The sequence below is a fragment of the Diceros bicornis genome, chromosome 19, assembly GCF_020826845.1.
Source record: "Diceros bicornis minor isolate mBicDic1 chromosome 19, mDicBic1.mat.cur, whole genome shotgun sequence".
NCBI classification, from domain to species: Eukaryota; Metazoa; Chordata; class Mammalia; order Perissodactyla; family Rhinocerotidae; genus Diceros; species Diceros bicornis.
The window spans coordinates 36,976,229-37,002,576 of NC_080758.1; the positions used below are offsets into that span (position 1 = coordinate 36,976,229).

The window sequence follows — 26,348 nt, forward strand, 5'->3', positions numbered from 1 at the left end:
AACGTGAATGGTGGAGCGCATGACAAGGTTGGGTAGGGGGAGGTGCTGTTTCAGATCCTCTTGTGTTCACAGGGCAGGCGTTCCAAAGCCGAGCTTCACAGATGAAAGTAAACTCTATCTTCAAGTCGAGGCTGGACTTGTGAACTTAGAGTTTAAGTTATTATGGTGACAAATTACCTGGGCTTCCAATCAGGGAATGAATGAAGGCTCCTTTGGGTGGCTAAGGCATGGCTCAGAGCCAAGTGTGGATTCCAGGGTACCAAGTCTCTCCTCGAGAGCATTCATTCTGAGTTTCACTGATGCATTTATCATAAGGAGTCTCTCATACTTTTATCATCACCAGGAAATATGCTCATTAAGGTCTTACCCATTTTACTCATCTTGATGGGCACCATACTAGTGAAAGTCAGCACCATTACTCAAAAATACCATGTCTCAGGGTAGTGCCAAGATTCTGTTGAAACATTGAGTAATTGTTCCCCTGCCTCGCCTTCCCCCCAATAACTGTCACTTTCGTAATAAACTCCCTAATCCTTGAGGCAGCTGGCATTTCAGAGTAGCTCAAGGGTGCTTAGCTCAAAAGAAAAACAAAACAATGTCTGCTAATGCACATCAGCTGTAGTACGTGTGAAACCAGGGCAGGGTAAGAGCAGCCAGGCATGGGCTGAGTTCACAGGGGACTTCTTGTTTTCCCCAAACCTAGATAGTGTCAACATGAGGTTTTATTCTAAAGTCTCTGTCCCATCTGCCACATTCCTTTTTCCTAAGAAAGCAATTTGGTGGGATCAAAATGTATCATTGTTTGTGTCCGGTGGTGTGTATCCCCCAGTGCCTCTTGTGTTCACAAGCCCCCAGGGAGACCACCCATCAGAATCAAGCAGCCTCAGCAGTGCAACCAGCTCAGGTAACCAGAGGGACATTCCAGGAGCTAGTTTGGGAAGTGAAAATACCTCGAAATGAAAAGTAATTTTATTCTCCTTTTCCTTCTCCCTCCATCCCACCATTCCTAGTACTACTTGGATCTTTGCATCAGAGAAAACAGAATAAACAGTAACGTGTATTTTTTTCCTTTCTTTTCTGCTCTAGTATTACTAGAACCTTTGCGTCGGGGAAAACAGAAAAGGTGATCTTTCAAGCACTCAAGGAATTAGGTCTTCCTAGTGGAAAGGTATTTGTTAATTTAATCATGGGTTTCTAAAACCATTTTGTTTATTTATGGTCTCATATGTAATAAGCCAGATTATTTATATTAAGTTTATCTAAATGGAATTCAGAATTAGATTCAGTCACATATAGTACAGCTAATTTCCTCTTCATTCTCCTTCCTTCCTTCCTTTTGTTTTCTGGGCATTTTAACCTAAATGTTTTCAAATTCAAATAGTGTACTTCAAAATATTTTTGTCAACTTTATTAGGAAAAGAAAATGACAGCCAGGCTGCTCTTTTACACAGTTCATGGAAAGCTTATTTCAGAGAAGCCCATCAACGTTGCCTCGACCAAGCATAGTGTCAGCATGAATAATTGACTCATAAATTCAGTTCTTCATGACAGCTGTGCAATATTTTATGAAGCACCCCTCCCCACACAAACCATTTGTGTTCATGGCCCTTTGGATTTAGAATAATTGAAGTTAATTTCTTGTCTGCAAGAAAGATTTAAGCCTGTTACTGCTTTACCAAATCCTATTTGAAATATAAACTTCGGTATGAAAAGTACAATCTTACATGGTTGTCCTGAGCCCCTTTATGTGATCTTGTGAAAATTCACAAAATAAGCGTAAGTAAACATTGGCCTTGATTGATTCAGCATCCTTTCCGCAGGCACTTGCTTTTCTCCCCCAAGGAGAGAAGGAAGAAATGTTTCTTTGTATTCTATGGGGTGTTTCCAAGAGCAGGCCCAGCTGTAGAGGAAGTTGGAAGACACTAACCACTGCTGCGTGGCAACTAGAAACGCTCCTTTACACATGCCGTGTTCTAGCGGGATGGCCTGGCCGAGGCTGGAAGTTGGCCTTCTGCCTTCTATCAGCAAGAATCAGAGATGGAGGCCCTGGAATCCCTATTGGTCATCACTTTGCTTCATGATCCTGTAGATTCTTTCCTTCCAAGGATAAAAAACGTCCCATGATTTCTGACACCCTTTTATTCTTTACAGAATGACGAAATCGAGCCTGCAGCATTTACTTATGAAAAGTTCTATGAACTGACACAAAAGATTTGTCCTCGGACAGATATAGAGGATCTTTTTAAAAAAATGTAAGTTCCATTCAGGAGAAAGTGTCATATCAATGTTATCCTTGTTTTTTTAGATTTTTAAAACCTTTTTTGTCATAATATTTTATTATAGTATGTTGGTAGTATCTAGGACTATCTATTTAGGGTTTCATTTTCACCCCTTAGTTTATTAGTGTAAAAGTTCACTCTGATTTTTTGAGAAACTTTTACATCAGTTAGTTGAAGCACCTGGAACTTTTTTTTTCCCCCCTTGCATTGGCTTTACTAACGACCTCCAATTTTAACCTGCTCCTTTAGGTATTAACCCATTATGTGAACTAACTAGATTCGATTTGGAATGTTATTATGTTGTTGAAAAGTTCATTCATTCCAGTTATTTCAAATGGATGACTTACATGTTGTTTTTAAAGTAACCTCTTTTGATAATGCTAAAGAAAAATTGCAGGCATTTTCTGTGAGCTAGCAGGAGTGTGTTCTTTCTTTTGTTGTTGTTGGGTTTTAAATCTTACAAAGAGTCTCTGGCCTTTTTAAGAATGCACCAGTACTTCAGGGTTAGAAAATAAGTTTAGAATTATCATCAACAAATGCCAACATGTAAATCGTACCTACTGTAGCATCATATACAGAAACTTACTTTTTCTAATAAATTTCTTTTCAGCAATGGAGACAAAACTGATTATTTAACGGTAGACCAATTAGTGAGCTTTCTAAATGAAGTAAGCTTTTTCCATACATTAACTCCATAAAGTCTGTGTGCAGTGGCTTGCCTCCTCCAGTGTCTTCATTGCATGCCCGCATCATATGCCCTCATTCGCTTTGCTTCTGATCTGCTGATCTTTCCGTGATGGCTTTACCAGGTGCAAAAATCAGCTGCTGCCCTGTGTGTTCATGCACTTCCTACACGTTGGCCTTGCACGCTGCTTTTTTTGTTGGTTTCTTGCTGTGATGTGTAGCTCTGGTTTTGTGTGTGTGTGTGGATTTTATAATCATTTAATTAAATGTGTCTGTGTTTTTGCAAGATGATATTTAAGGTACTTATTTTTTTTAATTGATCTCATTAAATAGAGAATGAATTGACACACTATAGTTGGATTCTCCATTGCTAACTTTTTCTCATACCTTTGCACGGACTGGAAAGCTTTATTTTTGTCTTTTAATGGATTGCATGTAAGAAAAATATGTAGGTTCAAATAAAATATTTTGACAACAAGCATAACACTGGAGTTCCTGGGTGAAAATATAGCACATATTAGGTCAACTGGATTGCAGGTTAAATTGTTTTACTTTTTATTTTTGTAACAACCTCAGAGCTAATTTTAGAACATGATTCACTTAACCAAAACTGGTTGACAAAATTTGCTTAAGCACAAGAGAAAAATATTTTAGAACAAGTAAAGGTTGCAACTTTTATTACAATTAAAATTAACTTTTTTTTCTTTACACATACAAAAAAGTGTTTTCTCTTCAGTGAAACCCATTGAAGCTCTTGCTAATCCAAAAAGGAAAATTCCCTTTTATTCCTAGCACATTAATAATAAGAAGAGTTTAAGTAAGAAATGTACAATATTTTTGTTTCAAAACAATTTACATTAACCATTATACCATATTAAGAGAAAACATTAGAAAAGATAGTATCATGCCAGACACAAGGTATTGCCTCAAGACAACAGGCAGAATGTGATTTGCCAGTTTGTAGAGACAAATCATATCTTTGCCAAAGGGCTTCTCTTTTCTTTCCCTGTCAGGGCTCAGTGGCTTCCAATTCGAAGGGTTGCACTTTAGAAGCTACAGTACCCAGAGCCCAAAGCACTGATGCAGGAAAGAAAAGGTACTCCATGTATCAGCACAGATGCCTCCACTTTTAAATAAACCTTTTGGTATAATACAATATTTATTTTACTTGAAAACATTTCAAATTTTTCCACTCCACTAGTTTTTGGTCACGGGAATACTATGTTCATAATCTTTACCCAGATATTATCCACATTCTTATGCCACCGTTGCTCTGAAGTTAAATTGCTTTAACTTGCTCTGTTTCCTTAACCCCTTCTCCCTCCTCTGCTGCTTTAGCAGAATTTATTGTTTTATTTCCCTCAGCTTCTTCATGCACTTTGGGTCCTTGGTCGTCTTAAGTTTTGGTGAGATGGGCGAGAATCTTGCTTTGCACTACTAAAGAAGGAAGACACTTTAGTGGAGAGGAGAAAATCTACCATATTATCCATTTGCCACTTCCTAAGTAAAGGCCTCTTGTGCGCTCTGGGATGGAGCTGGCACCCAACCATCTATTACACATTACAGAGATCTTAATATGCGTTTCACTGTTCAAATAAAGAAACAATTCTGAAGTCTTGAGGAGAGGTGCTGCTTTTATGGGCTCTTATCTCATGCCTCTCCTTTTATGGGTTGTTTTTGTAGACCTACGCAGTAATCAATCTTATAATTCTTATAAATCTAAGACGTAGCATTTAATTTTTAGGATATGATCACCCATATTTTCTGGCTCTGCCATCCAAATTCTTTTTCAAATGCTTATGATTTGGTCAGCTTTTATCCATCACTATTACAGTGGCCAGTAGCTCTCATTTGTTTTATGTTTCCTTCTATTTGGCTTCTCGTTAACCATAAAGAAGGAGCTTATTTTGGGGCGGGACTGGTGGAATGAGTATGATTCTAGATTTCTTTAGGTCATAGAAACTACAAGACAGTCCAGGAAAGTGTACAACCTTTATTTTTTATTAAAATATCTGCCCTGAATCACTTCCTTGTCTATCCTAGTGCACTAGACTGGAAGAACTAGACAGAAATCTGTATGTCTCCTTGAAGAAGCTTTGTCAAACTTAGAGAACATTCTGCCAGCTCCTTGCATCGTCTCTTTTCAGTCCTACCATTGCCCCTCTCATCTCTCCAAAATCAAAAGCACCCTGTAGGCAGAGTGCCTTCAAAACTCACAATGAAAGGAGACAGAGTTCACTCAAAAAGGCAGCAGGCGTTGGAATGTAAGAGTTTATGAGTCCAGAAGCTTAGACTAAACATTTTCAACATGCCTTAGCCACATGGTCTCAACAAGGCAGAATTCAACGTTGTATTGGAAGCCCCAGAGCATGCAATAAGACAAGAAAAAATAACTGAGTCCCATGAATAGGAAAAGACAAGGTCCTACTCTCATTATTTGTAGATGATGATCATGTACCCTGAATATCAAAAACTATCGACTGAAAAGCTCTTTCAATAAATAAGAGAATTCAGCAAGGTAACCAGAGAGGTGATCAACAAAGCAAAAATCAATAGACACATGTATACCGGCATTAACCAATTAGAATAGATAATAGGAAAAAAAAGCCATTTATATTAGCAAAAGCCATGATGCCTCCCACCACCTTCCACCTTGTAAATCCCCTTACTCTTTATATGAAATTTTCTATTCAGTGTACTAATGTGTATCTCCAGGAAGCTGGAAGGAGAGGAGGGACTATCGTCCAGTCACTGCCTTGGTCGCCGTGTGGGGATTTGTACCACCTCCTCCCTATCCGTGCCATCAATACTTACTGGCTTTTTACTAGTAGCTTGAAACCTGCTCCTCATCTGCTTCTCGCTATCTCCTTGCTCATTGTTCCCCAAAGTGTGATCTGTGGACCAGCAGCATCGGCATCCTCTGGGAGCTCATTAGAAATGCAGGATCTTGGGTCCCACCCAGACCTGCCAAGGGAGTTGGAGTCTGCATTTAACAAGATCTCCAGGTGATTTGTCTGCACGTTAAAGTTTGTGAAGCACTGCCCTCCAGGATTCCCTGGATTCCTCCTTGGGATGCTTAGTGTGAATGGGAAGAATGCGAGAGCAGCATATACCTTCTGTTATTCTCCATGATGAATTTAGTCATGAAAACCTACCACTCAGACCTAAAATTTGCCACAGCTGTGTCTCGTGGTCGCATCCAGTGGACTGAGGGAAACTTGCATTTTTTATTTTATAAAAATAGTAAACTAGAGTCTAGGAGAGCTGGAGGAGGCACTCACGGTGAGCTCCCACATGGCTAGATAGTGCTACCAACTCAATTCTCTATATGTGGCAGGTCTAATTAAAATCTCTGGGCTTCTGTTAGTTTCACATCTTTCCTTGTTCCTAATGAAAAGCTAAATTGAGTTTATTTTTATCTTTCTTCTCTGTGTGACTTCTTACCTAGATGCTAACAACTGAGGGCCTGTAGAATTGAGAGATGCATGAAGAGCAGGAGAGACAGATCAAAATAAGAAAGAGAGGAAAAAGGTCTTAGATGGCCACAATAATCAAGAATTAGCTTTATTTCCTTGTTGCTGGTTATCTTCCCCCTGCCTCATACATATTATATGATCACATTAGGGCCAAACCTGATTTTTTTAATTTTTATTTTTTATTTGGCAGTTGGAAGAATACAAGAAAGGACCCAAGCTCTTTTTCCACTTAACAGTATCTGTATTCTTTAATGCACAGGCAGAGAGAGAGAAGGGGGTATTTGGTCTTATGAGTAAGCCTACCCTTGCCAATTATTCCTTTATCTTCTTTATATCTCTCTTGCATATTATTTATGTCCGCATCTATCTCTCCCAGTGCCGCTTGGATTGAAGCCAGTTGACGTCTTTTGTCAGTAAGAGTAAGAACATAATAATGTCCGTTATCTCTTCATTCACTGGGGTACAGTTCTGTGACTTATTTTCCGAAGCTATTTAGAATCTCATTTTACAAAGCTCTGGACATCATGGGGTGAATATCCTGGGTGCATTGCTTCCCTGAACCCCAACTGAAAAGCGATGGTCCCTCAGACTTGTGAAGTATTTGCCCCTCTGTGTTTATGTCCGTGTGGAACTCTTCTGCAACCTTATTACTCTGAGATTACCTGGAAGTGATCTTTCTCCTCATTACTTTTTCATATGAAGATTATAGTTTTATGACTCTAACACAAATCTTACCATTTGTTTCCTTGCCTTTGGATTATCCAGATTGTGCTGTACTTCCTTTTTTTTTTTTTTTTTTGGTGAGGAAGATTGGCCCTGAGCTAACACCTATTGCCAATCTTCCTCTTTTTGCTTGAGGAAGAGTGGCCCTGAGCTAACATCTGTGCCCATCTCCCTCTATTTTGTATGTGGGTCGCCGCCACAGCATGGCTTGATGAGTGGTGTAGGTCCACGCCCAGGATCTGAGCCCATGAACCCAGGCAGCTGAAGTGGAACATGTGAACTTAACCACTATGCCACTGGGCCAGCCCCTGTACTTCTTTTTTTTGAAACATGAAAATTTTAGGGAAAGCAAAAGGTTATGTTGTCTGGCGGAGCAGATGCAAAGATAAATGTAATTTCATATTGTGTGCTCTTAATGCTTCTTTGCTGTAAATGTAGAATCAGGGATTATGATACATCCATTTTAGCATCTGGTTCTCCTGGCAATTGCTTCTGATGGGCAGGATGTTCTAGTGAATATAATGCCCTCTGAGGAAATTTTACTGGGGTTTAATTGGGAGGACATCTCAAACACCATTTAGCATTCTTCTATCCTTGTAGGTATTAGGTACTTTTTTTTTTTTTTTTTTTACTGAAATGCAAATATCTTAAAATGCATACCTTTACAAGTTAAAGCAGTGCTTCTTAAATTTGAGCACATCAGAATCACCTGAAAGGCTTGTTAAAGCACAGATTCCACCCCAGAGAATCAGATTTGGTAGGTCTGGGGTGGGGCCCAAAAATGTGCGTTTCTCACAAGCTCCCAGGTGAGGGCGATGTGACTGCTGCCATCCACAGACCACACCACAGGTAACACCTGGTTAGAATACACACACAGATGTATCTAAAAAGCACCTAAATGCCTGGATTCCCTCTCATCCTTTCCCTAACTTGATCTCTCCTCTCCCCTTTAGCTTAATCTCTTCTTTCGTTCACTTTTTAATTCATATGGATTTGCCCTATCATCTCCATGAGTCCAGGATACTTACCAATGAGCATATCTTTAAATTAAAAGACTTACTTTTAAGTAAGAGAAATATAGTGGCCAACCATGACCATAACTGCAGTGGGTCTAAAAAGGACCTTTTCATCCGATGTCCATCTTCCGTGATATTATTCACAGAGACGGGAGAAGGAATGTGCCTAGAAAGAGTTTTTTGCTTGCTTGTTTGTTTTTAAAGACTGCATTCTCACCAGAGGGGTGGTGCTTGTCATCCCCGTGAACAGCCGGCTCTAGGGTTGCATGATGCCCATCCATTTCTTAAAGAAGATGTAGCATGCCTTCACTTGCCTGGCATTCCATGGTCCGCCTCACAACCTCTCTTTCTCTGCATGCCCCATAACTTTTGTTCTTTATGGTTTCGAGGCCTGTTATTAATATAAGAGTTTCTGCTCTTGCACATGCATGGATGTGAGCTGTTGTGAGCCATCATTTCTTAGATTACAACAGAAGCATGCTTCATTGGGATAAATTGACAAAAAGATATTGATTCCTTATGAGTCAACGCTCTTAACTCGGTGGGGAGGTGGGAGGGCCAGAATAGGCTAGGCCACAACTGCTTTAGGAAATTACATCCAGTGTTCTGTTGGCCAAAGGCATTCATTCTGTGTAACCCACTTTTCAAATTTTCATTTCAAAACAAATAGGGAAGGGAAATCCATATGAACTTTTCACAATTGTTTCTTAAATACTTTTTCAATAATGTTTTTCAAAGACTGTGAATATATTTGGGTAAAGAGCTATTGCCAAGGTCCTACCTGCTGACCAGGTTTTGCTCACAGCTGCTTATCTGCCGTTATTCCATTGAAGTTTGCTTTATTTGATGGATGACCAGGGTCACAGTGTTCTGTTCTCTCATCCACAGTGAACAATAGGGGAGTTTAATGGACCCGCTGCCTCCAGATACATACAGACAGACACAGATACACACTCATGCACACACACACACAAACACAAAAGATTGTAGCTGAGTCAGTTAGTAAATTGGACTTTTTCACCATTGCTGTGAAGTTCGGATGACAGAACTGCAGAAACAGCATTGCTCCTGGTGCCTCAGGTAAAACCATGAGCATCTAGGTGCTGATTTGAAAAGAATGATGTCACCAACCTCCTAATTGCCTTAATCATTCATGTACTCTCTGCCCAGAGAATTTCCTCAGGGCAAACTGAGTTAGATTTCATAGAGAAAAAGACTTTCTGAACTACTGATATTTAAATAGAAATTTTCATATCATTTATAGCTTGTAAATATCCTTGTGCTGATTAATTTTCATCATTATTATAATTGGTACATTTTGATAAATATTTACTCAAGAAAATGAAGTTTGCAGTGCCCAAGAAATCTTTTATTGATGTAGAAAGATATAATGAAAATAAAATGTTTTCCCATCTAACATTAGGGGATTTGGTTGTTGTTATTGTTGTTTTTGTTTTGGCACTTAAATTAGTATATTATCTATTTGAACTATTTTGGAGATTTTTGATTTTTTCTTTTTTGTTTTTGTTTTTAAGATTTTTGACCTCACTTTATGTAGACACTTATGCCAAATGTCTTACCTGTGGTTTGGGAACTAGAAGACAATACCATTGACATGCACACCATGATGTATCCTTCCATTTCTGAAGGAAAAAGAATGTATATTTTGTATTCTTCTTCTCTAGTTCAGTGAGGGGAACCAACAAAGTACTCTCAAATCTGGACTTTTTTGAAGTATATTTTAGGGAGAAAGACAGGAAGAAAGTGAAATTCTATCTATGTAACCATAAACATGATATTCTAGCTATATCTTGTTTTAGAAATTATATATTTTAATAATGTGTAATGCCACAAGGGCAAGAAATGTCAGCCTTAATGGAGTTATTTTCTCATCATAGCATCAACGAGATCCTCGACTGAATGAAATTTTATTTCCATTTTATGATGCTAAAAGGGCAATGCAGATCATTGAGATGTATGAGCCTGATGAAGATTTAAAAAAAAAAGGTAATAAAAGTGAAAAAAAGAGAATTTTTCTGTATTTAAAACAAAAGCAAGAATGTACGCAACTTGAAAGTCTTTGGATTTTTAGTTAAAGGTATCTTTAAATGCTTTGGAGCTCCCCAGAGGCAAGTATTGATAACTGACTGATTTTTTTTCTGGATCTAAGTTGGTATAAATTTTACGTTACATCAAAATTTGTTCATGCTGCCTGAAGTATAATGCTAAATTTATTGTATTATTAAACACATTATAGTGATATTTTCCCCATGTAACTTCTTAAATTAGATCTTTAGTATTGTATAATGCTTAAAATGTAAAAATTCCAAATACAGTCTGTTTGTAGTCTTTGAAATAATTTTATTTCGAATCAAAATGTATACCTTCTTTTTCTCCTTTTTGTTTTGCTAAGCCAAATAAATTTAATACATGATTTGATGAGCCCTCTCACCCATCATTTGACCTCTGGTGTGGAAGATAAATATTGATATATGAAATTAAATAGTCAGGAATCAATTAGCGAGTTGTTAGAGTTTCTGAACCTTTGCCCCTTACAATGAATCTTTGGAAACAATGTGTTATTCGTTCCAATATTTGTCAAAGGAAAGGCATGGAGAGGAAGTGTGAGATTGGTCCTGTAGCAGGGGAAACACTTGCAAAGGATAGGAGGAGTGATGCTAATATAACCGGACAGGGGATGCCGGAAGATCCCTGAGCTGGAGCCTCTGGCCTTATGTCTCAGTGGAGAGTGGAAGGAGATCTAGGTTCAAGTTCTGTCTGTCCCATGTGCCCATGAGTATCATGGCCTGAGTTTCCTCCTCTTTAGAATAGGGATTCTTTTTTTTTTTTTAATTTATTTTTTCCCCCCAAAGCCCCGGTAGATAGTTGTATGTCACAGTTGCACAGCCTTCTAGTTGCTGTATGTGGGAAGCGGTGTGTCGGTGCGCGCCCGGGATCCGAGCCCGGGCCTCCAGCAGCGGAGCGCACGCACCCAATGGCTAAGCCACAGGGCCCGCCCAGAATAGAGATTGTTTATCTTTGTATCTCATGCCAGTGAATGTTGCTGAAAGGTTTATACATTCTCTGGACCCACACAGAACCTGTTTATACACATGCCTGGCCCGCCACACCGTGTGACCACCCTTGATATTTTTCCAAATCCAGTAGAGTTTTCCCTTGGTTGTAAATGTACATTTACACTTTCTATTGGGCCTCAAATACCTATTTTTAGCAAAACTGCCTCATGACTTTCCTCTCTATCCCTATTCTGAGTATCGTAATTTATTCCACATTGCATGTGATTAAAGTGAAGGGGGAAGTAGCTTGATAGAAAATCTAGCACTTTGCAGTATCTGATTTGATTCTTGTTGCTATCCTGTCACTGTGTGACCTTGAGCAAGGATTTATGTTCCTGGGCCTCAGTTTCCCTACTTGTAAGATGGTGAGGTTTGTGCACTCATTCAACTAGTATTTCTTTCCGCTACCCTCATTCCTTGAAGTTTATAGAGGGCTGACTGGGCACCCAGCACTGTGCTAGATGCTGGGGATTCAAAGTTAAGTAAGGCAGTTGTGATCTCTTGAAGGAGAAGGACGCATGACAGACTCAGCAGTTCCTTGGCAGTGTGATAAATGTTATGATAGAGGTTTGTCTTTGGTTATTTCTAAAGACCTTCCAGGTCCTAAAAGTCTAGGAAATTACCATTGGCATCTCTAAAAGCATAGCTTCATGATTTCATAAATGACATAAATTTTAAAATCTGTCATTATCAAGTATGGATGAGAATGTGCTGCAAAAGGAATTCTTATAAACTTCTGGTGGAAGCAGAAATTGGTACAAACAACCACCTTGGTGAATATTTTGCAATAGTTAGTAAGGTGGAAAATGTACCTCTCCTACAGCCCAGCCTTTCCACTTGCAGGTATGTACCCTAAATAATCTCTTACATATTTCCCAACTCTGGATGTCCGAGTGGCCCAAGCTCAGGCCTCAGATCTCTGCTCCATCTGTACTCACCCCTTAGGTGAGCTCATCCGGGCTGATGATATTAAGTTTCTTCTATATACACGTGAGCCAGCCCTGTGGTTAAGATTTAGTGCTCTTACTGCCACGGGGCCGGGTTCATTTCCTGGTCAGGGAACCACACCACCCGTCTGTCAGTTGTCATACTGTGGCAGCTGCATGTTGCTGCGATGCTGAAAGCTATCCTACCAGTATATCAAATACCAGCAGGATCACCCATGGTGGACAGGTTTCAGCGGAGCTTCCAGACTAAGATAGACTGGGAAGAAGGACCTGGCCACCCACTTTCAAAAAAATTGGCCATGAAAACCATATGAATAGCAGCAGACCATTATCTGATACAGCACTGGAAGGTGAGAGGATGGTGCAAAAAGACCAGGCAGGGTTCAGCTCTGTTGTACACAGGGTCACTAGGAGTCAGAATTGACTTGACTGCACTAACACACATGACTTACAAAATAAACTCTCTACTCTTAACCTCTGTTTAAACTACAGACCTATAGTAGAAGGCACCATTTGGATGTTGAGTGGGCATTTCCAATGTATATCTACAACATGTTTTGATTCTCCCCATCCACAGACCTATTCCTTTTGTGGCCTAGAAAATGGTGCCATTATTCACCCAGCTTTTCAAGCCAAAACTGGAATCATCCTTGATTTGTTTCCTTCTTTCACATCACCTCTGATCCATCACTGGAGATCTATCCTGAATAAATCACTTCTCACCATCTCCACCCTTACCAGACTCTACAAGCCTTCATAGTCTCTCCCTGGGCAATGCCAGTTAACTTCTAACTAGGTTTCTCCTTTCTACTCTCTGCCGTACGATTTATGCTCCACTCAGCAGCCAGAGTAAATGTTTAAAAAGTAAATCTGATCATGTTATTCCACTCTTCAAAACCCTCCAAAGGCTTCCCAGCATACCTAGAATAAAATACAAAGTACTTAGCAAAGATTAAAGTCCCACTGATGTTGCCTCCGGCTCCCTCTCCAGCCTCATTTCCAGCTCCTCTTCCCCTCCATCACATACTCCTGCATCAAGTCTTTGCTCTTGCAGATTGTTCTGCCTGGGATAGGGTTCCCCCAGCTATGCATGTGGCTTGCTCCCCATATGTGAATGTGACCTCCTCAGAAGGGCTTTTGCTGGCCACATAACTAACACAGCATCCTGGTCATTCCTTATCACTTTCATTCCCTGCTTTCTATTTCCTTCTAGTACTTTCATGACATTATTTTATACTTATATTTATTTGTTAATTTGTTTGTTCTCTTGCCCATAATACATGTTTCATGAAGACAGGGCTTGTCTGTTTCTTCCATCACTGCATCTGTCCCAGTGCCTCAAAAAGTACTTTCTCTGAGAATGAATGTATGTGCCCAAGGAGATAGATACACAAATTTCTATTGCAGTACTTTTAATTATAATTAGAAATGACCTAAATTTCCATCAACAGAATAATGGATAATAAGTCCTGGTATATTCTTATATGGACTTCTCTACATTCTACACACTATTGCTGGACATACCACTATACATTATTCAGTGAAAAATACGTGAACAAGAGCTACTCACATAACTGCATAAGTCCCAAGAAAATAGAGCAAAAATAGCAAGTTGCAAATGCAAATAGTGGGATATCTTTTATATAAATTTTAAAATATTCAAAACTACATGTTGTTTGGATAAATGCATATATAGTAAAGTTACAAAACCATCTAGGGAATGTTAAACACAAATCTAGGGTACTGGTTGTTGTTACTGCACCAGGTCCATTTTTGCCCGCAGCCCAGAAAGCCAATCACTGAGACGACGAGATTGCAGAGAGTGAGGGTTTAATCACAAGGCAGCCAAGTGAGGAAAACGGGAGAACAAGTCTCAAACCCGCCTCCCTGAAAAAAGGGACTCGGGTATTTATGGGGAAGGGGGCAAGGTGGTCTGAAATGATTGGAGGTGAGGAGAGATGAGGTAATTGATGATCTGCGCAAGCGTAGTCAGTAGTCAGGCTTCATGTCTCTTTGGAGGACACATGTTCACAAAATGGCGGCATTAGCATGCCCTGAGGGTGGAGTTCCAACCTCAGGAACTCCAGTTGATGGGTTGGTGGTCTCAATCTGGCCTGAAGTGGACAGGGGTTCAGTTCCTGAAAAAATAGCTCAAACACCCATTACCATGGTGACCCCGACTCCAGGGGGATGTTACCTATAGGAACCTAGTGGTTCCTAACCATGTTACCTAAACAGCACAGTTAGCAATGGGTAAGTTTATCGTGCAGATTTAAGTCCTCATCTTCTGTTCTGCTAAATTTCTAGGTAAGGCTATCCCCCACTTCTTCCTGGTACAGGGAAAAAGATACCTTTACAGATGGAGATTTTCTTTACAAATGTAAATGTCTCTCATAAAGGGTAACCAGAACTAAGAATGGGCTTATCAGGGACCCACCCAGACACCTGAGATGTCTATGGTGATGGCCTGTTCTGGGGGCAGGCCTCCCATCCCAAACTCCTTTGGTTAGTTAGTGGGGTTGGGGGTCAAAATGTCATTCAGGCAGAGACATATTCTGAGCTGGCAAATTCCAATCCCGCATAGTTACTAGCTGCTTAGCCATCAATGGCTGTTTGCTGGTTTTATTGTCTACATTGGGGTGGGGTACACAGGGCACTGCAGCAGCATCTGTAATTATGTATTCCTTTAAAAAATGTAAAGCAAGTAAGGTAAAATGTTAAGATCAGACAAAGCTGTGGTGTAGGTCCATGGCTATTTATTATGCTATCATCTGTACTTTTCTGTAAGCTTGAAATCAGTTCATATATTGCAAATGTTTAAATAAAAACAAAAAGCTGAGGCTGTTGATGGTTGATAGGGTAGAAGATGCAGAAATATTGATCACTTCTGCTGTTACCACGTGGGACCTGCCCTATGTCAGAAAGGTGTGACTGAAATGAACAGTGGCTTTTGGGGCCGTGTTTCAATGACTACCTCATGCTCTTCTCACTAATCCCGTACCCTATCCTTTAGATAAAGTAGGAAAATTGAATTGTTTAAATCCAGGGAGACCACTAATGCCTTCTCTCATCCAGTGAGAACAATAATGCCTAACCCATTTTTTTAGGAGTGTGTCTCATATATATACATATTCTCCTTTACCATCCATGACAGTCCTGGAAAAGGTGTGTTGCCAGTATTTTGCCCCATTGATGGAAGAGGAAGCTGAGACCCAGGAGCATAAGGAGTGAATGTGAGAGGAAGAACTAGACAAAGGTCCCCTTGAGCCCTGGTCACCACAGCTCCTGGTGCTGTGCTTCTGAACTTAGGGAACTGTGTGCTTCTGCCATCATGGATCTGAAAGCAGAATGCCACCTCTTCGTGGAGTGCGTTAGGTTACTTGTAATGTGCAGCTCTGTTATGTCATTCAAGTTCTGAAAGATGAAGCTTCTTGAGAAAGAGACTGTGAAGAAGTTTTTACTCCTCCTGCTTAAGCTGCCTCAACTTCCGTGAATAAAACATGAGACGTGTATCCTCAGAGGCACAAATCTGCTAAGATATTCTTTTTTCCCCTAGGTGTCATATCCAGTGATGGGTTTTGCAGATATCTGATGTCAGATGAAAATGCCCCAGTCTTCCTAGATCGTTTAGAACTTTACCAAGAAATGGACCATCCTCTGGCTCACTACTTCATCAGTTCTTCCCACAACACCTATCTCACTGGCCGGCAGTTTGGCGGGAAGTCTTCGGTAGAAATGTACAGACAGGTTCTCCTGGCTGGTTGCAGGTCAGAAGCTCAAGACGGCTGTTTATTTTTTGTATTTGATGCCCTTCAATTTAATTTACTTTTCTCTGAAAAATAGGAAGTAGTGTTCAGAGTGAAAAGGACATTTGTTCTTCTCTTTAATGGATTATGATGGTCATTTAACTTTGAGAAAGGAAGGACAATATCTGTTCCAGAAAGGTCTAGAGTCCTTCTCTGGGTCAAAAGATATTTTTTTACTGAAAATTTAAAATATTCCCCCAAAATTACAAAAAAAAATGCATATTTTAAGGAGTCATGCTAAGTTTCCTATTGGTCGTAGGCACTTGCAAATTTAGCTTTACTTAGTGTTAAAAGTTCTAAAATTTTATTCTCTGAGAATAGAGATTATTGAAAATCATTTTCCTTTTACAGAAATTGGCAAATATTTGAGGTTTAAAACATGAAAAAAAATGCTAAAAGTGAAAAATAAGAAATGTAGTTACATTATGATATTTTTTTCAGGTTATCAATAACCAATACTTTATTTTTTTAACTCACTGCTTTTCTGTGTATAGAAATACTTTAAAAGAAATTAACTACACCACTGCTTCTGTCTCTGAATACTTGAGTGTGAATCGCTGAAACAATGAGAACATTTCTTTTATGGCCAAAGTAACATCATCCCACCTCACAAAATTAAAGAATTATTCTTTAACACCATCTAAAACTCAGCCTATATTCAAATTTCCTGAAATTGTTTCTTATTGCAGTTTTGTCACAACTAGGATTCTATCCGGAACCACACTGGTTATTATCTCTCTTAAATTTCTTTTAATCTCTGATAATCCCTTTTTGATGACACCAACCTGATAAAGAGTGTACATAATGTGATTTTAACCTGCATACTCCATGAAATAAGCATATTACTTAATTCATTCCATTTTCTACCTCTATAAGAAAACAACTTATTTTGATGTCTTTTCTTTTAATTTGTACCCACCCTATTTTATTGTAAGGCTTCAATATTGTAATTTCACTATGTTCCTAGGTGTGTTGAACTTGACTGTTGGGATGGAAAAGGTGAAGATCAAGAACCTATAATAACTCATGGAAAAGCAATGTGTACAGATATCCTTTTTAAGGTAAGTTTTAAAATTACACAGCCACGGCCTTTTCCAAACTTGCGGAAATTGAGAGATGGAGTGGAGAAAACAAATTATTCATTCTCCAGCATTTTATCTTCATGTTCCCTTCTTCCAGTTTTGAGGTGAAAGTCAAGAAAAATGCTTTCTCCACTTAATATCTCCTTCATACCACATTCCCTGCTTTCAGATGGTGATGGTGCTACATAATGAGATTTCTCTGTAGGGTCTCCCTTGTGCACTCACTTTAAAAACAGTCTTTCATTTTCTTATCTACTTTTGCTTACTTATTTTGCATTACTCCTGAAGGACTTGAAAATGGCATAAAAAGATAAATAGGATACAGATAATAAAATAGATTATAAATAGTACCTATAAGGGTAAGAAAATAAGGAAGTGAGATTAGAGTTTATGAATGACTGTCAAGAAGTCCTATAAACTATCAAGCCATACCACAAGTTGAGCTCCAAACTTTCTAGAATTCAGTCCAAGGACAGAAACATGATGATTCACGGGATTCGTAAAATACAAACAGAGCGGCTGGTCCAGAGAAGCACAATTATTCCCAGTACTGACATCAGAGAGAAATTTTTTCCTCAAAGATCCTCATAGAGGGAAATCTACAGTTTTACAAATAGGCATTTCACTAATGCCCTTTTGATGATCTCTATGTGCAATTTGAAGGTTGGTTTCTTAGAACATTCCTTAGTCTGCGCCAATGATATCCTGCGAAAAGACAAGTCAAAAATGAAACTCTGTGGTTGGCCGATATGTCAGGTACATCGGTCTCCATCAGTTTGGTGTAACTCAGAATGGTTATTGCAACATCTAGCGCAATGGTTCTTAACCCCGCCTACATGTGGAAAATCACCAGAGGTGTTTTTAAAAACAGATGCCTAGGCCCTATACCCACCACACTCCATGTGTATCATTTCTCTTAGCCAAGATGTTGGTGAGTTTTGAGCAGCAATGAATTCAAGATTGTGGTCCCTGAGAAGTACCAAGAGTATATTCAATTGGGAAGCCGTGAGTCTGCACAGCCAACCAAACTGACAGGAAGGGTTGATGTCCTCTTTAGAGAATTAAGAAGCCTAATAAGGAAGCTCAGCTGAAAAGAAGGCTAGTCTCCCTCAGCTTGGAGGTGAGCAAAGGAGAACCCACGGGGCAGAGCCAAGATTTTCCTCAAGGAATAATTCTTGGTCAGCTCAAGTGGACTATCAAAGTCACAGGCATTTTCTGGGAAGAAACTTAAGCGAGAATAACTAAAGGACCACCATAGCTATAAGGAGGCTCAATAAAGTATTCCAAGATTATCTAACCTGGGGCATTATCATTTCAAATGGACTTCCCTAGATAGCTGTTGTAAAATATTTTCCTGATTGACTGAATGATGGGACTTGCCCTGTGGTTAACTATAAACCAGTAAGAATTAGGAGATTTTCACCAAATGTGATGCTCTGATTGTAGAAGTGTTGGTCTGCAACCATGCTTTCTAAAGCTAAGCAGAGAACGAGGCCACCGTCTGTTAAGAGAGAGAGTGGTGAGGACATGCTCAGCTCATTCAAAAGTTGTTTCAAGTGACCAAGCTCTCAGGTCAGAGAGGGGCATCCAGAGCGCTTCCCTGTTTTACCTCACATGTTGCTTAACCAAGGAGAACCCCCTCCCTGGTGATCCCCCACTTTCACCAGGCTAATATGAAACAAGCGATATTGCGTGTCACATCAATTCACAGGAGTCTTCATCAAATCAATGAAATGTAGCCAAATGCAGAGGAAAGTCAATAAAAGCTTCCAACAGTCCTTAAGTTATTACCAACATGTTTCTCTTCAAGGCTAGGGGAATAGGAATTGTCTGTTGTGAAAATCGCTGTGCCAAAGGCTCACCTGCTCCTCAGCGAGACAGGTCAACTCTGAACCCATCTGGCAGATTATGGAGCAAGAACTGGCATGCCATTTAGGTGAAATGTCTTGTCAGTTAATAGCACCATAATGTTGGAGAAGTAAAAGATAGCTTTGAGGAAAATTGTCATTAACCATTAACTGCACCTGGGTCTAACCACCGGGGACTCTGCCTGTAGAGATATCAAAGTAAATGGATTCTCCAGGGCTGAATTGCCAGGACTGACTTTCTGAAAAGCTCAAATTAATAGTCTCTGAATGGTTTCAGGTGTTTTAAATTTTTTTTTTTTGCTCTTCTCTCTCATTAACACTTTTTATCTTTAAAGGATGTTATTCAAGCCATCAAGGAAACTGCATTTGTCACCTCTGAATATCCTGTAATTCTCTCCTTTGAAAATCACTGCAGGTATAAAGATTCATTCTATTCCAAGTCTCTAAGCCTTGCTTCCTAATCCTCATTCCCCTCTCCTGCTCAACATCCTTTTAAAGAACCGAATAGTTCTTTTGTGAAGTGGTTAGGACACGTAGTCTTATGCAAAAAAAAAAAAAAAACAAACAAACAAAGAAAAATAAACCCAAACCCCCCCCACCTCCAGAAAAACATCACCAAGTCATCTTAATGTATTTTAGAGATGCTTCATCTAAACAAAAGGTCAGAGATCAGGACACCTTGCTCAAAGTTCCATTAAGTTGGAAGATTTGGCATTACATTTGAAATCAGACTTTATGAACTTGAAAGACATTTTTTATTCTGTTTACCAGCTCTTGTATTTTGGGGCAGAATCTACTTCTTTTTAAACTACACCAGTTAAAGTTTGTGGTGTGTAACAGTACATCTCACATGAGCATCTAGAGGACAGTAATGCATTTTGCAGAGTGGGAGTTTTTAATCGCCTAGGAATGGATGTTTCTTATTCTTGGACGGTTAATGGATGTTTGAATTTACAAATGCCGGTTCTTTCTCTCCAGCAAATATCAACAGTACAAGATGTCCAAATATTGCGAAGATCTATTTGGGGATCTCCTGTTGAAACAAGCACTTGAATCACATCCAGTATGTATTTTTAGCAAACCATATTTCTAACATGAATGGATTTGTTTTGAAATTCATTTCTAAAGGGTCAAGTAGTTCTAGAGGGCTAATACTAAAGAGCTTCATATTTATTTAAATTCGTTGGTACAGAAAGCTTTCATCATGCTTCGGAGGGATATGTAGAGAGGCATGAAATAAACATCTGGTTAATTTAATTCGGAAGATCTTGGGGTCTTTATGGTTTCTGAGATCTCTGTCCTAAAATTTTGTAAAATGCCTACTGGCCAACAGTCTAGACTTGGCAGTCATTCTCAGCTTTAGTTACATGTTAGAATCACCTGGGGGAACTGTTAAAAATACCTTCGCCAGGGCACCACTCAGATTCTGATTTAATTGATCCAGGGTCAGGCCTGAGTGCGGTGTTTTTTAAAAGCTCTCCAGATGAATCAAATGTACACGCAGGGCTCAGCACCCGTGGGAGCCTGTTGCTATGGGAAGTCCCTAGATTGCAGTCACAGGAGCATGGGATTCAGGCTCCCAACTCCAAAATAAATACTTGAACAATGTTATATATACATTTTTTGAGCTTCATTTTTACACCTGGTAATCCCTTCATAAAGCAAAGAATTTTTAACCTGCGACCCAAAGATGGGCTTTGTGGGGTCTGTGAACTCGTTCTAATTGCATACAATTTTTTTTTGTATATAGTCATTCCAGAAAGTTCATCACATTTTTACAAGGATCCATAACTCCCAAGTGGTTAAGATCACTGTCACAAGGTGTTATGAGTAGCAAGACAGCTAAAGGAGTTAGTATTAAACACTGTACGGTAGGAAAAAACCTGAAAAAATGCAGGAGACAGGGTATTTGCATCCTTTGCACCGACCTCCTGACTCTCTTCAGCCTCCTGAAGCATTGCTACAGGCTCCCTATCCACGTCCTTGCAGTGCTTCCTGTTTCCCTGTACACTGGTGACCTTCAGCCGACTCCTGCAGCTTTTTACCTGAGGGGGAGCTCTGGCCATAGGAGCCTGCTCTGCCCACATGTGAAAAACAGGCGGGAAGTGCCAGAGAATTAACACCCCCTACCCCACGCCCCCTCGCTCCTCAGGAGGGATAACTCTGAGCACATGTTCTCCACCATCTCCCGGGTCCCCAGCAGGATCACGCTCCGGTCCCCACAGTGCCTGACGACACACCTGCTGTTGGCTGCCTGTCTTCTTTTTCTCACTTCCTCACTCATCTGTTGGATTATCCCGGGGCTGCCTCCCAAATAAACTACGAGTGCATTCTTCCTTGTCTCAGAGACTGATTCTCAGGAACCCCAAACTAAGAAACATCCCTGATGTTTTTGTTTTATTTTTTTTACCTAGGCCCTCTGTTTATTTTTTTGGTTGGGCTCAGGTGCTTGCTTTTGTGGAATGACCGCTGCATTTTTTGTGAAGTGATATGCACGCACGTACGTGAAAAGGGTTGTGGGAAGCACAGGTAATGTAGGTGGGACAGAGACCTGCTCATGAGCTAAAGAACTTTCCATCTTGAGGGGGCAGGACACAGGACATAAGTGTAAAAACAAAACTAAAAAGGAGGTGGCCTGTAATGTGTTGAATATTTATTGGAGATATCCAGTCCAAGGGAGATCACTGGAGAATGGGCCAGTCACAGCAGGCTCCCCGAAGGAAGCAGAATTTCGGCAAAAGGCTTCATTAGAGGCAAGACAGGCATAGGAATGCACAGTACCTTGTATGTAATAAGTAATATAAAAATTAGTTTTGAAGATGAATGGATGCGTGGAAGAGTGGGTGTATAGATGGATGGATGGGGGAACGGAGAATGGGTGAGTATGTGTGGCACAGTTCTATGGATCAGTGGTAATAGAGGAAAGGAACACGTCCTTTGCAGACATAAATCCAAGCTAATGAAACCACGGTAGAGGTCAGATTTCAGTGCTTAGGACCACTCCCTTCTTGATTCCCTTATCGAACCCACAAAGCCGCAGTCCCAAGTGTTGAGGTTGAATCAGCCTACTGAGCAGACAGGTTTACTATACAGTTCAACACTTGGGGGCGTCAGGGAGACTCTTGACTTCTGCCTGGGAAAGCAGTTCTGACCCCAGCTGGCACAATGATCCCTTATACTTGACCAGCTACTTAAAAGTAAAGACCTGAGGGTGAGCAGGATCCCCTCCTCACGACACCACCCCAGGTAAGGTGAAGCAGCTCTGCGTACCTCCGGAGACCACGTGGCTGTCAGGTTTGCAGTGTTAGTCTAAGGCAGAGTTGGATGCTGTGAGCTAATTTGGGTTGAGGAAGGAAACTAAAAACCTGTGCTGACTGCCATCTAGTGGATGTTGGATTGTATAACTCACTGTCCTCCGTGCTCAGTCTGGGCTGGGAATGAGAATGGAGAAGCACAACGGGACACTAATTCAGCCTCTCCGTTTATCTCTAGCTCGAAGCAGGCAGGCCCTTGCCATCCCCTAATGACCTCAGAAGAAAAATACTCATCAAAAATAAACGGCTGAAACCTGAAGTTGAAAAAAGTAAGTCAAATACACACGTATATGATGGAAGCATACATACATTGTGTGTTTGGACAATTCCCCTATGTAGAATGAAATATATTTGAAAACTACTGATTTTGGGAGGAAGGAGGGTATGGTGGTGATATCACATATACTTTTCAGAGCAGAGTTGCTACATTTCCATTTAAGTTTAGTTTCCATGTCAACTTGTTCCTGCAATGGGAAAGCATATTCATATGTTCATATACCAGGATGTGGAGGGATCCCAAGGAAAAATGAGAAGGAAGTGGAAGAGGCATTTTAGAATTTATCAAGATATAAGGAACGAGCACTTTATCATTTTATCGACTCTAAAGTCCTCTTAAAAGTTTCCCTTTACAGTTTGCCTGCGTCATACGTACATATCTAGAGATCCTAGGTAGATATGAGAGTGTGAATGTGTGTGAAGAGAGAGAGAAAGAGAAATGATTTTATATAGACATTTTTCCCCTGTATTCTCCCAGAAAATTTTCTTTGAAGATATTTTCTTTCAGCGCATTTCTTAGTTCAATGAATTAATAGCATCAAATATTGATATGATTGCATTGTTTTTCCCTACATATTCTAAATTAAAGTTTTTTAATTATATTAACTGTAGTTTATTTTTATTACAAAAGCAATAATGCCTAGGAAAATGAAAACAACAAATAAAAATATAAAGAAATAATAAATAGCACTAAATTATCTATTTTACACATATGTACATATCCTATAGACACATGTACATATATGTACATGTTTAGACATTACACACGTGTAACAAAACTGAGATCATGTTAAATATACTGACTTTTTAATTATTTTTAATTCAACCAATTAAATATATTACATCCAGTAGGACATAAATCTACATACTAACTTTAATTCTAATGTATGAAACACTATACAGAATTTATTATGTGGAATATAGTATAATTTAACCAGTTCCAAGTTGATGGATTTTCATTACTATACAAACAACAATGATAAACTTTCTTGAATTTGTGCAGCCTTCTCCTCGGAATCAGTTGGTACAATTAGAATTGGTTGGCTGAAGCATAGACACATTTATTTTGTGATGTATCTTGTTATACTGTCTTTCAGAAAAGTTGTACTGACTTACAGTCTCACCATAGTATGCGAGAGTGCCTGTTTCTCCAGCAGTATCCTTAGTGCTGGCTATCAGTCATCTTCTATACGTGTGCCCAACTAATAGAAGAAAAGTCATACTCTAATTTTTTTTATTTGTATGTCCTTGATAATTATTTTCTTTATTATGTAGCATTATTTGTGATTTGTCCCTACATGTTTTCCCATTTTTTAAATTATTTAATTTATCTTTGTCTTACAAGAGTTTTTTTTTTATATTAGGATAATAACCCTGGTTATATTAATCGCAAATATTTTTTCCTGAAGTTTTGTCAGTCTCCAGTGTGCATGTCTCTTTTCTGTCACTTCGCTAGAATAGTTCGTAAACCTTGGTCTGTGCCAGATTCTCCAAATTGTGGGCTTTTGTTATCAAGCCTTAAATCCCTCACAATGATGGAGTCCCCCTCTCAAACGTGGTGTCCAGAATTCTGAGCACTTCACCCATGTTCCAGTAGTTTTTCATCATGTGTAGATAATGTGGTTATTGCACATTCCTCAAGAATTCTGACCACCAGGACTGGGTGAGACAGTGGCCTTAGGAATGTGACCAGTAGGAGCCTAGACAATACATTTCCTTTCTTTACATTTCCTTCTCAGTGTCCATCTTAAAGCCAGCATCTGTCACCATCTCTCTCTTGTTGTTTGTTTTTAATAACAGAACAGCTCGAAGCTTTGAAAAGCGTGATGGAAGCTGGAGAATCCGCTGCCCCAGTTAACATCTTAGAAGATGATAATGAAGAGGAAATAGAAAGTGGTGAGTTGTCTTTTTTAAATTACATGTCACAAAAATACTTTTTAAAATAAAAAAAAAACTGTGAATTTTTCTTAGTGGTCTCTTTTATATAATACAACATCTTCATTCTTAATAATCAGGTGTGTATTCATGTATCAACCGTAATCTTTTGGTATTTTTCCAAATAGTGTTACTTCCAATTTACTTGGGCACTAGATTTTAGTGGCTTAGTCATCTCCCTTCAGCTGTTCAGCAGGAATTCACAGGCAGAGAATCCTTGAAGCACTTGCTGTAGAAGGAATAAAAAGAATATTCTGCAATCCCTTCCTGTAAACAAGAAGGTGAACTTCAGTGTTGTTAATGATGACAGTAGTAAGACAAGTTAAAAGGAAAGGAACGTGAGTAGAGACCCTCAGATAAATGATTGGTTTGTATGCACGCACAAAGTGAACGGGAAACTCAACCAGTATTAAAATCCAAGTTCAAATTCCTTCAAATAACCAGCTCCACAGAATTATCTATATAGGTAGATAATTTTAGCAGAGGCAGCCTTGCTTAAAATATTTGACTATTTGCTATTAGCTTCTATTTTCCTTTGGCCTTATAGCCACAACTGTAATATTTGGCTGTAAGTGGGTCTTTTGAGAGGTTTGGAATGTTTTTAGAAAATTATTTGTTCGTTATGTATCAGTAGAATTGATTAACAAAATGACTTGGACTTGCATTGTGTGTCTGTTGGTCAGACGGTGCCTTGGATTTGTATAGTGTTTGGGCTAAATAATTTAGATATACGTTTAGAAACTCTCTTCACTTATTATAAAAACATCTGAAATACAAGAGTAGATTTTAGGAAAGTTTTATATTATGAGTAAAACCCTGAGAGCTCTGAGAATTAACTAATCTTATTCCCGACCCCTTAATAAAGACTCCCGACTGTGGAACAGATTTATGAATAACGGTTTATGTTTCATGTCCAAACTGTAGGTTCAACTCCACCCCCAGAGAAAAGTCATAATGACTGACTTTCATTTGTTTTATATGGCAGGGAGGGTCTAGGAGGCCAAAGATATCTGATATTATTTAATTGATGCCTGTTATGGTTATCTATTACTGTGTAACAAATGACTGCAAAGTTTAGAGGCTTAAACCAGCACTTTATTATTTTCTCTCCTAGTCCTGTGGGTCATCTGGGCTCAGGTTGGTGGCCCTCCCTTAGATTTCTCATGCAGTTGCCAGCAGATGACATCTGGAGCTGGACTCATCTGAAGGTTCAGTTGGGCCGGTTGTCACGATGGCTCACTCAGGTGGCTGGCAGTTGATGCTGGGAGCTCAGCTGGCCTCCTGCCGAGAGCACCTACATATGGCCTCTCCACGTGGTTTGGGACTCTCACAGCATGGTGGCCAAGTTCCTAGACAGAGCATCCCAAGAGCCAGTTTCAAGAGGCAGAAAGCAGAAGCTGCTAAACTATTTAAGAGCTATGCCCAGAACTGGCACGTCGTCAGTTCCTCTCTCTTGTATTCATCAAAGCAGTCTTAGGGCCGGCCCAAGTTCAAGGGGGTGGGTGAGTGGCAAGATCACATTGTGGAAGAGTGTGTGGTGGGGCAGATGTTATTGCAGCTGTCTTTGGAAAATACAATAGACCACAATGGCTATTATATTATTTTACACTTTTTTGCAAATAATAAACCTAAACGAGATTTAAAAATAAAATATTGGAAGGAATATATTTCAAAAGATCAATAAAATACTTCTAAAATTTTAGAAGATGAATAGTATGTAAAAACAGTTCCTGAACTTAGGTTATGTGTCACAGATGATAATCAAAAACATGTAAAGCATTCCTAGATACTACAATCAAGTAAAACAAACTGCAGAGTAATGGAATAAATTAACAAGGAAAATAATAATATTAGTAACCACTGCC

General features: G+C 39.4%; 1 protein-coding gene across 7 annotated transcripts in view; it reads left to right on the plus strand.

Annotated features, from left to right (window-relative positions):
- Positions 1-26,348, plus strand: part of PLCB4 (phospholipase C beta 4) — a 396,094-nt gene that overhangs the window by 288,084 nt on the left and 81,662 nt on the right. For all 7 annotated transcript variants that reach the window (XM_058563196.1, XM_058563198.1, XM_058563200.1 and 4 more), the window contains 10 exons: positions 1,087-1,168; positions 2,152-2,252; positions 2,890-2,947; positions 10,077-10,185; positions 15,759-15,969; positions 16,976-17,069; positions 19,294-19,373; positions 19,937-20,021; positions 22,451-22,541; positions 24,349-24,444. In XM_058563196.1, coding sequence (XP_058419179.1) covers positions 1,087-1,168; positions 2,152-2,252; positions 2,890-2,947; positions 10,077-10,185; positions 15,759-15,969; positions 16,976-17,069; positions 19,294-19,373; positions 19,937-20,021; positions 22,451-22,541; positions 24,349-24,444 — 1,007 coding nt within the window. The remainder of the gene's footprint in view (positions 1-1,086; positions 1,169-2,151; positions 2,253-2,889; positions 2,948-10,076; positions 10,186-15,758; positions 15,970-16,975; positions 17,070-19,293; positions 19,374-19,936; positions 20,022-22,450; positions 22,542-24,348; positions 24,445-26,348) is intronic.